A 14,169-nucleotide genomic window follows, 5' to 3' on the forward strand; every position below is an offset into this window, starting at 1 on the left:
AAATAATTTTTTGTTACTGCTTTTGGCAAAATGTGTTCGATGGAAAAATCCTGTGCTTCCTGATAATGTATAGTCTTGATTTCTTGGTCTACTTTAAATTTGGCCAAGCTGAAAGAAAAGGCAGGCAGCTAATGAATATAAAGATCATTGGACAAAGAATCAAGAGTTCTTTCCTTTGAGGAGAGTGGGAGAAGACAGCAGCAGGGGAGGAGAGACTCACAGACCGAATAACCTTGGGCAAGTCACTGAACTTTGTTTTCTTATGAGTAAAATGGGAGAAGGGGAAGAGAAGAGAGTGGAATTTTTCATGTTAATCCAATTAATTACTATTAAATAAATATCTAAAACACTTTAAATTCAGTCTAAAAATTAACTCCTATCTATGTATTTGCCCAATTCCTCAATAAATGTTAATGATATGCTACCTCCTCTCCTTTGTGCATATACAAAGGTCTGGAACCTGAAATACCTGACAGAGACTGGCACATAATAAAAGCTTATTGACTGACTGATCTGACCTCAAGTTCCTAACCATACACTCCTTTACAAAGGAGTGAATTTGAATTCACTTAACTACTTTCCCAGCAGGGGCAGTAGTCACTAATAATAAGTCTGAATGAGCCTTTTCCAATGATTTGATTGGTCTGAATGAAGAAAACCCTATAGAATAATGTTATAATTGCCCTGCAATTCAAAGAACTTGTTACTGCCCATGCAGTTCCTGGAAAATATAACTCACTGCAACTAATTTCTAATGCCCTGAAGTCCTATTCTGATGAATCCTCATGACATAGAAATTACCTGTAGTTCTCAAAGGTTCTGACCCTCTTGTTGTTAGTTCATCAATCAACTAAGTTGAAAAAATTCCTCAATTAGATAAATGGGATAATTAAGCTTCTACTCTATACAAGCCACTGCAAATAAGACAAAAAGAAAGAACCTCTGCCCACATGAAGCTTATGTTCTACCGACGGATAACAATGTAAGTACAAGCTAATTATAGATTGGAGACAACACTAACACCTCAGAGAAGGAAGGCACTCCAGCACTGAAGCTCAGAAATGATAGACATAGAAAACACAGCTTGTTCAAAGGCACAGAGACAGGGGACAAAATGTTCAGGGAACAAACATAACACAGACTGGATGAAATGGAGGACAGACCCGGTAATGTTTTCAAAGTCAGGCTGAGCAGTTTGATAGTTTATCCTGGAGATAAAGTCAGCAATCACAGAAGGTTTCCGAGTAGGGAAGTGACAATTATTTTGCGTATGGAGGATGATTTCAGAGAAGATAGACTAGAAGTAAACCAGACAGATAAGAGATTAAGACAGGACTGAGACAGAATAAGAAAGAGACTTGGCAACTAGGTGAATACAGAAAGTGAGGGAGTGGTAACAGCAAAAGATAGCAGAGATTTCAAACCTGGGTTATTGAGAAGAGAGAGTAGTAGCGCCCTAAAGAGGTCTAGGGAAGTTTGATCAGGAGTGTTAGGGGAAAAGGGGGATAAGTTAATGAACTATTTTGGACAAGGTGCCTTTAAACTGTCAAATGGCCACCCAAATGGAGATGTCTAGGAGTCAGCTGGACATGTAGGACTAGAGTTTCGGAAATTCGGCTGGATGTCCATGTTTGGGAACAACCATTTGGACATGGTAACTGAACACATAAAAGATCAGATCACCAAGGAAGAGCATGTAGAAGAAAAAAGCCCAGAAGAAAACCCTGGGGAAAAAAGGAAGATATTCACTCTTAGGGCCTATCCAACAAAGGAGGTAGAAAAAAACTGTCTCTCAAATGCCAAGATGGATCAAGGAGGGAGAAGATTCAAAGTCAACTGGAGCAAAAGCTGCCCAAGTCAAGGGGAATTCAGATAAAGAAAAGACCAACATATTCTGCCAACTCAAAGAGATCCTAGAAAACCTCAGGAAAAGTAACCTGTAAAAGTCTGAGTTAGAAGGCAAGGGAAGTAGAGGCAGCACACATAGATCATTCCTTTTAGGAGACTGGCATCAAACAGGAGAAGAAAGGATGAAAGCCTAGGGGATAGCCAGGTCAAAAAGGTTAAGTGTGAGACCTGGGTATGTTTGTAGGCAAGGACTTCAAGTTTCCTAAATTAATTAGATTGGCCTGAAAACCTAACCATTATTGATGATCAGACCTCAAAGGGCACTTTGTTTACACATCCCTTATGCACTTTTTATTATACATCTGTGTACATGTCATACATATCCCTCTCCCAAATTCTGCATCTCCTCTGGCACATAACACAGCTCTGCCCACAGTTGGTGGCTTAATGAACACCCTTCTTGCATCTTTCTCTTCCCACCTCCACAACGTGGGAGTCAACGGAGCCCTCTCCTCGTCTCCTTGCTATAATCTCATTCTCTCCTTAAGCCACTATGGGAGTTGCCAAACCACTGCAACCTGCACCCTGCACCCAGTCTTCAGTATTTTACTCCCCCACACAAGGCTCGGGGTAACTATTAGTACTATTTCAGCTACATTATGGGTTAACTCAAGAATATTTAACTGTGAATCACAAACCTCTCTGTACTTGTTTCCTCTCCAGAAGAGGGCAAAAGGTAGGGGCAGTAGGGTTGATGAGATGAACCTTTAGGTCCTTTCCACCTATAAAATTCTATTTACTGGTTAATCTAGGAACCAAACTGCCACTGATAATAACACTGATCCTGGGAGGAAATATCTTTCAAGTTTCAAAATAACCAACCTGAAAATGAACTTTGGGAATATACTCTTTCATAACCTGGGCACTGACTGTCTTAACTATTAATCTCAGCCCCAAATCAAATCTCACCAAGAAACAGAGTAAAATACTAATTAGTTATGCTCAAGAAAACTACAAAAATATTAATTATGACTAATACTTGTTTTCTGGAGCCAAAACTGTAGCTTATTTAAACATTTTAAACTTGGGCTAATTCCACAATTTAAAATTCATGTTATTGTCACTACCAAACCATGTAACCCCACCAAATACTAGGTTTGACAAAAAAGGTATTTTATAAATATTATAACCTAGTCCACATTATCTGATTTACAGATATCCCAAAAGGTAGCCATCTGGAGCACACACAAAATGCTGTTCCATAGCAAAGGATTATCCATTTTACAAAAATAAAACTTTTTTCAAAGGCAACTGTTTTCCTCAAAATTCTGAAATTTATTTACAAAATTGACAGTTATTGCGGTCTTATTACCTATCCCCCATTTTTCAAAGTCAAACAAACGTTTTGGCTAAAGCAGGTCAATATTCTACATTAAATAAAAGTAAAGGGCATGCATACTTAGAAGGAGCTGTCTATGACAATTATAACCAACGCTTCCAAGTATGAAATAAAGACTCACCTTTAGTTATTAGTTTTGCACTACTTTTGTTTTCACCGTCTTCTAAGGTTCGGTTTGTGCTCTTTTCTTTTAAACCAAGGAAAGTACTCTCACAAGGTAAACACTTGCTCGACACAATAATGTCTTCCGTGATTGGTTGACTAATACAGCTGTTAGCTTCAAGTACAGAGGTGAAGTCACCCAGATGAGCAGCTTCACCAGGCTCCAACTGGGAGGAACTCTTAGCCTGGGCCACATTCTTTGAAGAAACTGGTAAAGATTCTTCATCACTATCAAATCCAAAAGGATCTTCTGAATTTTCATCTTCCACTTTAGGCTTCTTAGGAATTTCTGGGATATCTGGATTTAAATTAGGCCTCTTTTGGCCTAATTTGGCCATAAAGGTAGTCTCTCCCCACTTTGTACTAAGGGTGGTCCGTTTGTTGGAAAATACTTCATCAAATTTAGAGCTGCCATTTCCCCCTTTCCTGCTATATGTTTTCCCAAATCTGGATGTCATTTTGACACCTGTTTCATATTCTCTGTGGAAAAATCAAGAAAACATAACCAATATTGTAACCAAAAATTTAAACACCACATGTAAAATTAAGTTGCCAAACAAGTATGACTGACTACCTTACCACCTACGATAACAGAATTCATTAAAGCTCCAAACTGAACCAACAGTCAATGTACAGTACTCATTTATACATTACTTAAGTGTAATAATTAAAAAGCTTAAACTTTAGACACTCATCTTTTCAAAACAGAAAAGCATAAATAAAATGTAATTCAGTAGTATTTACCTTTCAGACATGTTAATGTTAGGTCATACATACTATATTTATAGATTCCTAAGCTTTTGCTTTTTAGACCAAAAAAAGAAAATATGGTACCACACTGAATCTAACGTACACTTCTATGCTAATTTCAAAAATGTTGGATCTCATGTTAACTTAGTTTGACTGAAGATACTGCTTTTGTATTTGATAAACTAGCGCAAGTCAAGTTCCTTAACATTAGTTCCATGGTCCATATTATAAATGTACAACTTTATTTTCTTTTTACTTTTTTATCTGTAAACTTCATGGATTCAGATTCATTCAGGTTTATTTATAGTAGACAAATATGTACTCAACAGAGAAGAAAAGACATGTTTGGAGAAACCTCTATCTTTATGCAAAGTCTCCAGAAAAAGATAAGATTACATTAACTAAAAGATTAATACTACGCAACAATATATGTGTCAACTAGTCTAAGGAATACTAGGAGAGGTTTCTACTCATAAGGAGCTTACATTCAATTGGGGGGAAGGAGGGAGAAGAGAGGAAAGGACCAGAGAGGAACACTGTGTACCCAAGGTGAAAATATACAAAGCAAAAGGGGGGGAGAGAAGACTTCATCTTTCTTTCATATTGTACATGACATGCATGTATTCTTTCACTAATAATCCCCTTCCACTTAACTGTGATGAAAACTTTTTTAAATTCACATTACTGAAATCACTGAAATTTTAATATAACAATAATTATAATCGACTCTTAGAGGGGCATAGTTTCACTGTACTGTAATTAATAAGCTTGAAAGAAATGGGCTATAAGCTACACGCAAAAAGCTTTCCCTAATTTTGAAATATCACAACAATGGTTTTTTGTATCAGAATTTGCCCCATGTTTCACTGAACTCCACAAATTTTTTTTTCCTAGGATGTACTAGGAATCACTGACAAACTGATCTTTTCGAGTATTCAGCAGGAATTTTTTCCGTAGGAGATATAAAACCCAATGATAAATTCCTAACGTTTACTATAACCTTTGGGAGTAGAAACAGGAGATATCTGTATCGCCTTGCGCTATAGAGTTTATTGGTAAATTTTGTGTTTTTCTTTCTTAGGCGTTATAAAACCAAAATGTTTTATTTAAGCAATTTGTCTATAAACAAGAGAACTTGGCCATTTCTATAGAAAAATGGAAATAAAACTGTGCACTTCTTCAGTGCAGGATACGTAGATACTTGGGATATTTCTCAACATGGCACACTGGGGAAGACTGTTGGACTGGAAATTCCTTGGATTTGGCTTTGAATCTTCTACTTCTACTCCTGTGGCTTTAAGCAAGTCAGCTGACCTCGGCGGGTCTCAGTTTCACCTCTTTCAAAAGAGGGGATTGGACTAAACCTCTCAGGTCCCTTCCTACTCCATGACCTAAAAAGTTAACACCTGAGAGTTTGCCAAAAGCAGGAACCCCGTGGACAATCTCATCTCGAGTGGAGCCTTTTCAGGTCTAAGCTGGAAGAGCTCGCCGAAGGCTGCGGGGCCGCCCCGACACCCCGAGGGTGGGCGGACAACTCCCAGTCACCATCTCACGTACATGTGCATAGGCGCGCGGGTCTCAACCTTTCACTCGGGCCTTCAGACACATTGGCAGCTCCTCCCAACAACCTGTCCGGGCCAGAGAGAAAGGGGCACTCAGTGACCCCGGCGCCTGGGGGCTCTTCCTCCCATACCCACTCCGCCCCGTCCGCCCCCCCCAGGTTTCTCCGGGGGTCCCGGCCTCCACACTTCTCTCCCATCGTCCCCTCCCCGAGGCGGCGCCCGAAGAACAGTGCCCCCTCCCTCCGTTCTCGGGGGCAGAAGCGGGTGCGCTGCCGGCGGCCGCCGTGCACTTGACCGAGAGGCGCTGGGGGGGGGGGGGGGGGAGGGAGGGAGGCGCCCCAGACTTGGCGGCCTCTCGGAAAGGGCCGGGAGTGGGGGGGAGGGCGGGCGAGAATCCAGACACTTCTCTTCGCCCGCCCGTTCCCCCAACTTCCTCCGGGTCGCGTCGCACCGGGCGCCCCGAGCCCCCTCCCGGGTCCCCGTCTCGGGCGGGGCCTAGCGGCCGCCACGGGACCTCACTTACCCTGGGCGCCGAGCGAGCGGGGTGGAGACTCCGAGCTCCGGCCGCCGCCGCCGCCTCACCTTCCCGGCGGCCCCCGGGCGGCGCAAGCCGGGCGGCCGCTGGGGCCCCGCGCGCGCGGGACGAGGGGGGGTTAGAAGGGGGGGCCGGAGGGTTGGCGCGCTCGAGATGGGAGACGGTTGACGCGCGAGGAAGAGGGGGCCGGGGGGGGGGAGGGGAAGAAGAAGAGTGCCGCCGCCGCTGCCCCGGCCGCCGCCGGCGTCTGCTCCGGGCCAAAAGGAGCCCGCAGGGAAGGGAGGAGCGGGAGAGGGGGAAGGGGGGGAGCGCCGGCGGCGGCTGCCCCGCAACTTCCCCCGCTGCCGCCGCCGCCGGCCCGGGCCTAGGCCGCCCCGTCCGCGTCGCCGGCGATGACTAGCTCCTCGCGCTGGGCCGCCGTCGCCGCCGCCGTCGCCCCCGCCTGCGCCGCCTCCTAGCCCGGTAAGTGGTCAGGGCTGGAGTTTGAGCAGGGCCCTGAACCATCTCAACGCCATTTGCGCTCCCCGGCTGGCCGCCCCCCTTCCTCCCCCAGCCGCCAGCTCCGTCACGGCGCTTCCCACAGGCCCCGCGCGGCCCCGGCCGCCGCAGCCAATCGCAGCGCCGGTCGGACAAACCGTCGCGCAGGCGCGTGGCGCCGCACGCGCGGGGGCCGCCATGGTCTCGGCCGCGAGGGCCGACGGGAAGTGTAGTTCCCGGCCACACTCCCTGGGCGGGGGCGGGGGTGAGCCACCGTGTTCGGAAGCAGTGAGTAGGAGGAAGGGCCGGGACTCGGTTGAGGCCAGGCGGGGACGGGGGTGGGCCCAGCGCCCTCGGAAGCTCCCGGCCGGGGGAGGGAGTGCAGAGGCTGGGACCGTGGCGGACGCCCTGGGTGTCGGTGGCTCGCCCTGCAGGGACCTGCCGCAGCCGGGGGACCCGGCGGCGCCCGCGAACTCCGACTGGGATGCACCGGCTTTCAGGCCCGGGTCTCGGTCAGGTAGGGGAACAAAATGTGCCCACCTGCTGGCACATTCAGTCCGGGTTCTTCCGAGCTACCAAAGAGGCTCGTGGAGCCCATGGTGCTGGAGCGAGCTTGGGGGCTACCCACCGCGCCCCCCCGGCGTCTCTGCTGTTTGTGCCCCTCTCTCCCTGCCTCTCTTTTGACTTGACCCTCGTAATGAGCCACAAAATGCAGCCTGGTGAAGATAGCACGAAAACATTTACGAATAGTCTATATGGAAGAAAGCAACCAAGAACCTTTTTCCTTTTCCTTTTCATTTTAAAGGATCAGAAAATTCTCAGTGCTCCCAGTGAGTCATTCTGGAAATTGACAGCTTCCAGCTACTGATGTCACCGATCCGTAGGGGATCAGGTAACTGGATCTGTTTTCTTTTCTATTCTTTCTCTCTCTCTCTCTCTCTCTCTCTCTCTCTCTCTCTCTCTCTCTCTCTCTGTCTCTGTCTCTGTCTCTCTGTCTCTCCCTCTCCCTCTCCCTCTCCCTCTCTCTCTCTCTCTTCCCCCCTCTCCCTCTCCCTCCTGCCCCCTCTCCCCCCCCCCAATTCTCTATGCTTAGGAACTCGTTGTGAAAACACATTGATTATTTGCTCGATACTTTTTTTGTGTATAAACCTTCAAAAACCTCATCAATGGAAAACTAAATTTATTTGACCCACTTGTACTTTACTGTGGAATTGCACTCATCTGGGCATAAGGAGACCTGGTTTCTAATTCCGCCTTCGCCTGTAGCTATCTGGGTGACCTTGAGTTACATGTTTTAGTGATCTGGGCCTCAGTTTGCTCATTTGAGACATAAGGGAATTGAGATGGATGATATGAGATTGCGTTTTCCGTCTAACAACTTTAACAATGTAATGGGTTTTTTTTTTAATTATCACTATATCATTTCTCTTCCCACATAAAGTTTAATAAAGATACCAAAATAAAACCACATTCATGACTTCTGCATCTATATGTCACCTTATTCTTGGGCAAGAGGGAGCTTTAATGGAGCTTTAGGTAATTACTTGGGAAATTAATAAGGTATTAGTTACCATTTTTCCTTAAGTCCTTCCATTCATATGCCTAAAGCTATAAATAGACTATGTTTATGAAGTACTTAAAGTGACTTTCTTCTAAAATCATAAGAAATAGTTTAAACAATATGTAGCCAGTATATTATGAGTCCATAGAAAACTGTTCCTATTCAAGGCATTGATGCTACTTAGCAGTTGAATGATTCAAGTACCACAGATGCATTATTGTAAGTATAGATAACTTGTAACTGAACTTTTGACCTGTACCCTTAAACTTCTGGGTACAGTATCTTTTTTATTTTTCCTTTTTAAAAGCCAACTCTATTGCATGTCCTGAATAGAAGTTAGATACAAACTATTCCTCAGGGTATAGCTCTGCAGGAGTGTTTTATCTGAGCCAGTTTTGCTCTAAAAAGTCAATGTGGGACCTTATTTTATAATTTTCTTTGAAGACTACTTGTTGGGGTACAGGCTCCACTTACTATAATTACTTAGATGATACAGTGGTGGTGCTAATTAAGGGGTAATTATCATCAGAAGCAAAAGCTAAGATCAAAAAGTCAAAAGGAGCAAGGAGATAATTGCAAGATTTTTTACCAAAGGTATATAAAGCTTGCTGTTAACCCTCTAAATTCAAAACTATGTAAATTCTTTATGGGGTAGGCCCAGTGGCTGTTGGGAAGGCCCTGGAGTTCAAAAACACTCCCGAGACCCCTTTCAGGTGTCTGTTTTCTCCCGGTTTTAAAATACTGAACTAATGATGTCAACTAAAATGAGCACTTCTGTATAGAGAATGGAGCTCTCCTGTAAGCTACTGTCATTCCGACCCAAATGTAACAGTCACATTTCTGCACTCATCCAGGTAACTTAGAACATGAACACTGCATTTAGGTCCTGGGATTTTCTTAACAAAAATAAACTTGCCCAGAGCCTTTGTGCCCTCTTCACTGACCTGTGGTCAAGCAAAAGACACCCACTACAACCTGGCTGTCCTCCCTGTGGCAGCCTTTGGGTTCCTTTGGTTAATTTCCATTTTCTTTGTTTCCCTAAACACTTCCATCTACATTTCAAGTGAACAAACTTCAGAAGCTGGAAATGCAGGACCAAATAGGGCCATGATTTTTCCTGTCTGGGGCCTGTCTCTCCAAGGAGAATTTATTCTAAGCAACTTGGAGAATAGGGACAGTCTCTTTAAACACCACCATCAGGACTCAATAAATACTTGTTGAAATTGAATTTTTCTTAATGATAAGGCTAGAAACAAGCCAAAGTATTTGTATTGTATTAGAAAATGTGATACTACAGGAGACCACCTTTCCTGTCTTCAGAGGAGCGTTAGTGCCTCCTGCCCCCAACTAGACTTTTGAGAAGGAAAGTCCCAAGTGAATTTACAATTACACTTTGATTATAGCTTTCAGATAATATCCCTGAGGAAAATAATAATGGCTGTGAGGTGTACTGCTTATGTCGTCCTCCCTTAATCTAGCAGATGGTTACAAATTGAAGTTCAGGAGAAATATATTTTTCATTTGTAAGAACTTTTTAAAGGAAAATAACTTAAAAGTTACTTGAGAGAAGTACAAAGGAACAAACATTTAAATACTTACTATGTGCCCTGTGGGCTAAGGGCTTTTAAAAAAAAAAAGCCTCAGGATCAGAAGGGACCTTTTTTAAAAAGAGATTTGTAAAGCTCTTTGCTTTACAATAAAAAATGCATAGCAGAAAACCAGGAGACCCCAATTTGGTATTTTCAGTTAAGAAAATCCAGAAATGAGATTATAAAGAAATCTTTTGGAAACTGTAAGAAAGACATCAGTAAGAAAGCAGCTGATAAGCTTTTGTTGTTCTTATTCTTAGTTTAGTATTTCCTGGGGGGGGGGGGGGGGGAAGGAGGTCATTTTGGGTGGCTTCATATGTGTTGTGGGGTTTTTTAGTGCAGTGCCTGGCATGTCGGTACATAATAAATGTTATTTGGTGAATTTCTTTTTCTTGGTATAGAGAGGATTTTTTCTTACTTTCCCATTTCAGAAGGTGGGGATCCCTAGAACATACCTCAGTGACCTTACCTTTCATGAAAATTTGAATAAACTCCCAAAGACATTCTTTTAGGAGTATATTACTATCTCATTAGTCTCAAGTGTAGGTGGAGGAAAGACAAAATGTGGTTGGGGAGTCGATCTAACAAAGAAGGATACTTACATCTGAGATTCTAGGAGTGTTAGAGAAAGACCCTGAAAGTTGGGGCCTTTCCAGGCCTGGATATTCAGTAGGCTGGGCTACTGAGTCAGAGGAAGCCCAGTGGAACTTTCACCTTGAGTGCTGTTTCCTTTTCTAGCCAATCACTTCCCAAGTCCTGTGGCTGTCAGCCCTGAAACGTCTCTGGCCTCCTATCTTCCTGTTTCTTCTGCCACCACCTTTGTGCAGGCCTTGCTGGAAAATTGCTATAGCTACCAGGCCTTCCTGCAGACTTGCCCTCCTTCAGTTCCTCCTCCCTGCTGCTCCCGACTTACCTTATGAATAGATCTGGTTAGATTCCCTCACTTAGTAAGACCTTTTTCTCAGACCCTCTTGTCTTCCAAAGGAAGTTTAAAGTCCCTTGTCTGGCATAGGATTACCATGGGATTTAGACCCCATAGGGTTCTTAACATCTTTAGAGATGAGGAAATTGAGGCACAGGGAGGAAATAACTAAGCCAGGTCCTTTGAAGTCCCTGTGAACTCCCCAATTCAGTGCTCCAAGCTCCACCATCCAATGCCCTTGGAGCTGTAAGGCACCTAAGAAGTCACCCAACCCAAGGCCTTCAGTTTACAGGCAGGAGGTCAAAGGCATCATGATCTTATTTTGGGGAACAAAAGTGAAAGTCTGGTGCCATACAACATGGAATAGAGTTCACATGTTAAAAAGCTATTTTTTTTTATTAATCCCACAATCACAAACGATTTATCTTTTCATTTTAAAAACCTATAAATCTCCCTCTGCTCACCTAAAAAAGCTATCAATTTCCCTTCAATTCTGACAAAATCAAGTGATCTGGAATTCTTTTTACTGAAGGAAAATGCCCAGCCTTGTCATTCCAGGCCTGCATTCTGGTCACACATGACTTTTCAACTTCGGTTTCATCTCATTTCCCTCTGGGCACTACCTCTCCAGCCCAGCTGACCTGTTCCCTGTACATATATTTACCTCTCTTCCTTTGTTCTTGCAGTTTCCTGTGCTTGAAATGCCTTGTCCTCCGTCCTTTCTCGCATCTCTGGAATTCCCCCATCTTTTAAAAGATCTACCCTTTTGGTAGATGCTGCAGCCTCCACAAAGCCTTTCCCCATCCCCCTTACTGATAGTGTCTTCCCCATCAGAATGGAGACTTATCTCCATTACATCTTGTTTTTACAGTTATGTGCATATTATCTTTCCCCTATTAGATTGTAAGCTTCTTCTAAGCAGGAACTGTTTTTTTTTTCATTTTCTTTGTACCCCCTGGGCTTAACCAGAACTTGACACATTTCACTCCTCAAACTTTATGTTACTTTATACCTCACTTTATACCTTCATCAGTGGGTGTCATGTCCCTTTTATTAGCCTATAAGCTCCTTGAGGGCAGAGGCAGAATTGGTGCTGAATTTGGTGTTAAATTTAGTCATTCTCTAGATTAATAAGCATGGGTACCCTCGGAGTTTTCATTTCAGGCATAGACTGGACTCTGGTCCAGTCCAACTCAGACATCCTTCAGACAAGAATAAGCAGATAGGAATAAATACTCAAAAAGGAAACCTGGGCACTGCCAGGATCCAGGCCCCAGGAGGTAGAGGGCAGAAGTGATAAAGGAGAGAGAGGAGGTGAATCTATGGTACTGGACTATGAGGGAGGGGAGAGGAGGAGACACCATAGGGGAGCCATGTTGAGGTTCAGGGTGCCTGGGATCCCAAAATACTGACACTGGGTCGTGCTCGAATGAATTTGACTCAAGCCTTCTTTCAGCCAAAATAAAACAGTTTATTAAAGATTCACCATATTGGGTTGACTCTTTAGGAGCCTAAGTATTTATAATGTTTGTATTAACAAGCAGGACAGATAGAATCTCAGCTAGACAGAGTCTGAATTGGATTGAATCTGAGCACCTTCATGGAGGCTGGTCCTAATGGTAGTGGTCAGTAGCCTGGGGTGTCTAAAGGTCTTGATGGGAATGACCAGTACCTTAGGGTGAATAAAGATCAAATCTAGGGAGGAATCTTGATGGGAGTGGCCAGTAGCCTGGAGAATGGGATTTTGATAGGATCAAGGGTGGGAAGTATAACAGAGATTTGAGCATAGTGGTAATGAAAAACCTATGGACCTCCTGAGACTGCCAGATTTAGTGGGAAGATTCAAGGAAGTTCCCAGACTCTGGGGGAGGGGAGAGGAGGTGACTATGAGGGAGGTTGGGGGGGTAACCTCATAGGTCATCCCTTGTTGTGAAAGCAAGCTCTACAGTTGAATGTGGGAGACTCCTCTGCCAAGATGATCAGGTTGCAGGTATGTTGATTTAATGGTAGAAGATTTTTCTGTGGTGAATGTGTCTGTACAAGGACCACAAAGGAAATAAATGCTCATTAGATTTACAAAGGGCTCAGTAGACATTCCTCTCCTTTCTTGATAAAAACCGCCATGTGGAGCTTCCTGCCCAAAGGAGCTTTGGATTGGGCTCAGAACCCCGACCTAGAGCTTTCTGGATGACCGAAGCCAGTCAAGCCCCTGCTGTGAACCTTAAGTTCTTCCTCATTTGACCTCACTCACAGAATTATTTCAGTGAAGGATAGTATAAGGCTGAATGTTAGCTAATGCCTTTTTTGTGACGGAGAGATCTAGTGACCCAGCTGGAGAGGCAGTGTGGAGGAAAATGGTCCCTAGATGCATCAATGCAATGGCTGGTCATTAGAATCCAAATAGGATTTAGGGAATTTACCTGGTGACCTCTCCTGAGGACTATGGTCAGGGATCCCTATCATTTTGGGACAGCCAATGAGGTCAGGGCCACTTCCTAGCCCTGCTAGGCTTTAAATCCTATGGACTCTCAGATTGTGAGTTTGGGATTTGGAGTCAGAAAAAGCTGGGCTCAAATCCCACTTCAGCTACTTACTAGCTGTATGGCCTTTCTGCTTCCTCTTCTGTAAGGGGGGGGAGGGGTCCAGGAGTTTGGACCCAGTGGTCTCTAAGGCCCCATTTCAGCCCTAAATAGCCAGTTCTATGAACTGCACTGCCCTTCTGGTCAAATATTTTGATTTTTGTTTGTTGTGTCCTGGGAGGCCTGTACACCCTTCACAGGAACATCCCTTTTTTGCAGGCAGGAGTCTGTGTGCATACAAGGCCGCCTATTCAAAGAGCAGCCTAGCCAAGTTTTCTTGCTCGTAACAGGCACCTGCTGTTTTTTTCTCTCTTCTCACTCAGTACCTCGGGCCTTTGACAACTAGCCACAGTCTCTTGGGGGCCTTTCTCAGTCGACCACTTCGTGCCCTTGCACTGTGCACCCCCATGGCAGCCTCTTGGTCCAGCTCCTCCCCACAGGCAAACTCAGGCCCGACAAGTATCATGAGCACCCTGGACAGAGAGACCTCCCTCCAGAATCCTGCTCCCTGGGTCACTGTTTCATTATGGATGAGTGTTGGCCTCCAGGGCTGAAAGATGATAGATAGGTCTCCTGGTGAATTTTCCCAGCTTGAGGCCAGTCCTCTCAGAACAATAACATGAAAGTCCCCAAGCTGAAGGATTTGGTTGATTTACAAATTCTGAATTCGGGGCAGGGGGGACGACTTAAATCTCAGTGGGACAAACCTACTTGTGGCCACCCTCTTTCACTCATCCCTCCCCCATACATGGGTACACGCTTGTGTACTGGTGAAAACCTAGACT

General features: G+C 44.5%; 1 protein-coding gene across 6 annotated transcripts in view; it reads right to left on the reverse strand.

Moving 5' to 3' along the window:
* WAPL (WAPL cohesin release factor) overlaps window positions 1-6,494 on the reverse strand; it is a 96,705-nt gene extending 90,211 nt beyond the window's left edge. For 3 of the 6 annotated variants that reach the window (XR_011971558.1, XM_072628549.1, XM_072628552.1), the window contains exon 1: window positions 3,369-3,889. Coding sequence is in view for 5 of the 6 variants with exons in the window: in XM_072628549.1 (XP_072484650.1) it covers window positions 3,369-3,867 (499 nt within the window). In the remaining variant the exon portion in view is untranslated. Of the gene's footprint in view, window positions 1-3,368; window positions 3,890-5,565; window positions 5,687-5,716; window positions 5,788-6,244 lie in introns of those variants that run through there. The other 3 variants (XM_072628550.1, XM_072628553.1, XM_072628551.1) reach the window with 3 other exon arrangements.
* Window positions 6,495-14,169: the final 7,675 nt, after the last annotated feature.

Source organism: Notamacropus eugenii, chromosome 1 (genome assembly GCF_028372415.1).
Source record: "Notamacropus eugenii isolate mMacEug1 chromosome 1, mMacEug1.pri_v2, whole genome shotgun sequence".
Taxonomy (NCBI): Eukaryota; Metazoa; Chordata; class Mammalia; order Diprotodontia; family Macropodidae; genus Notamacropus; species Notamacropus eugenii.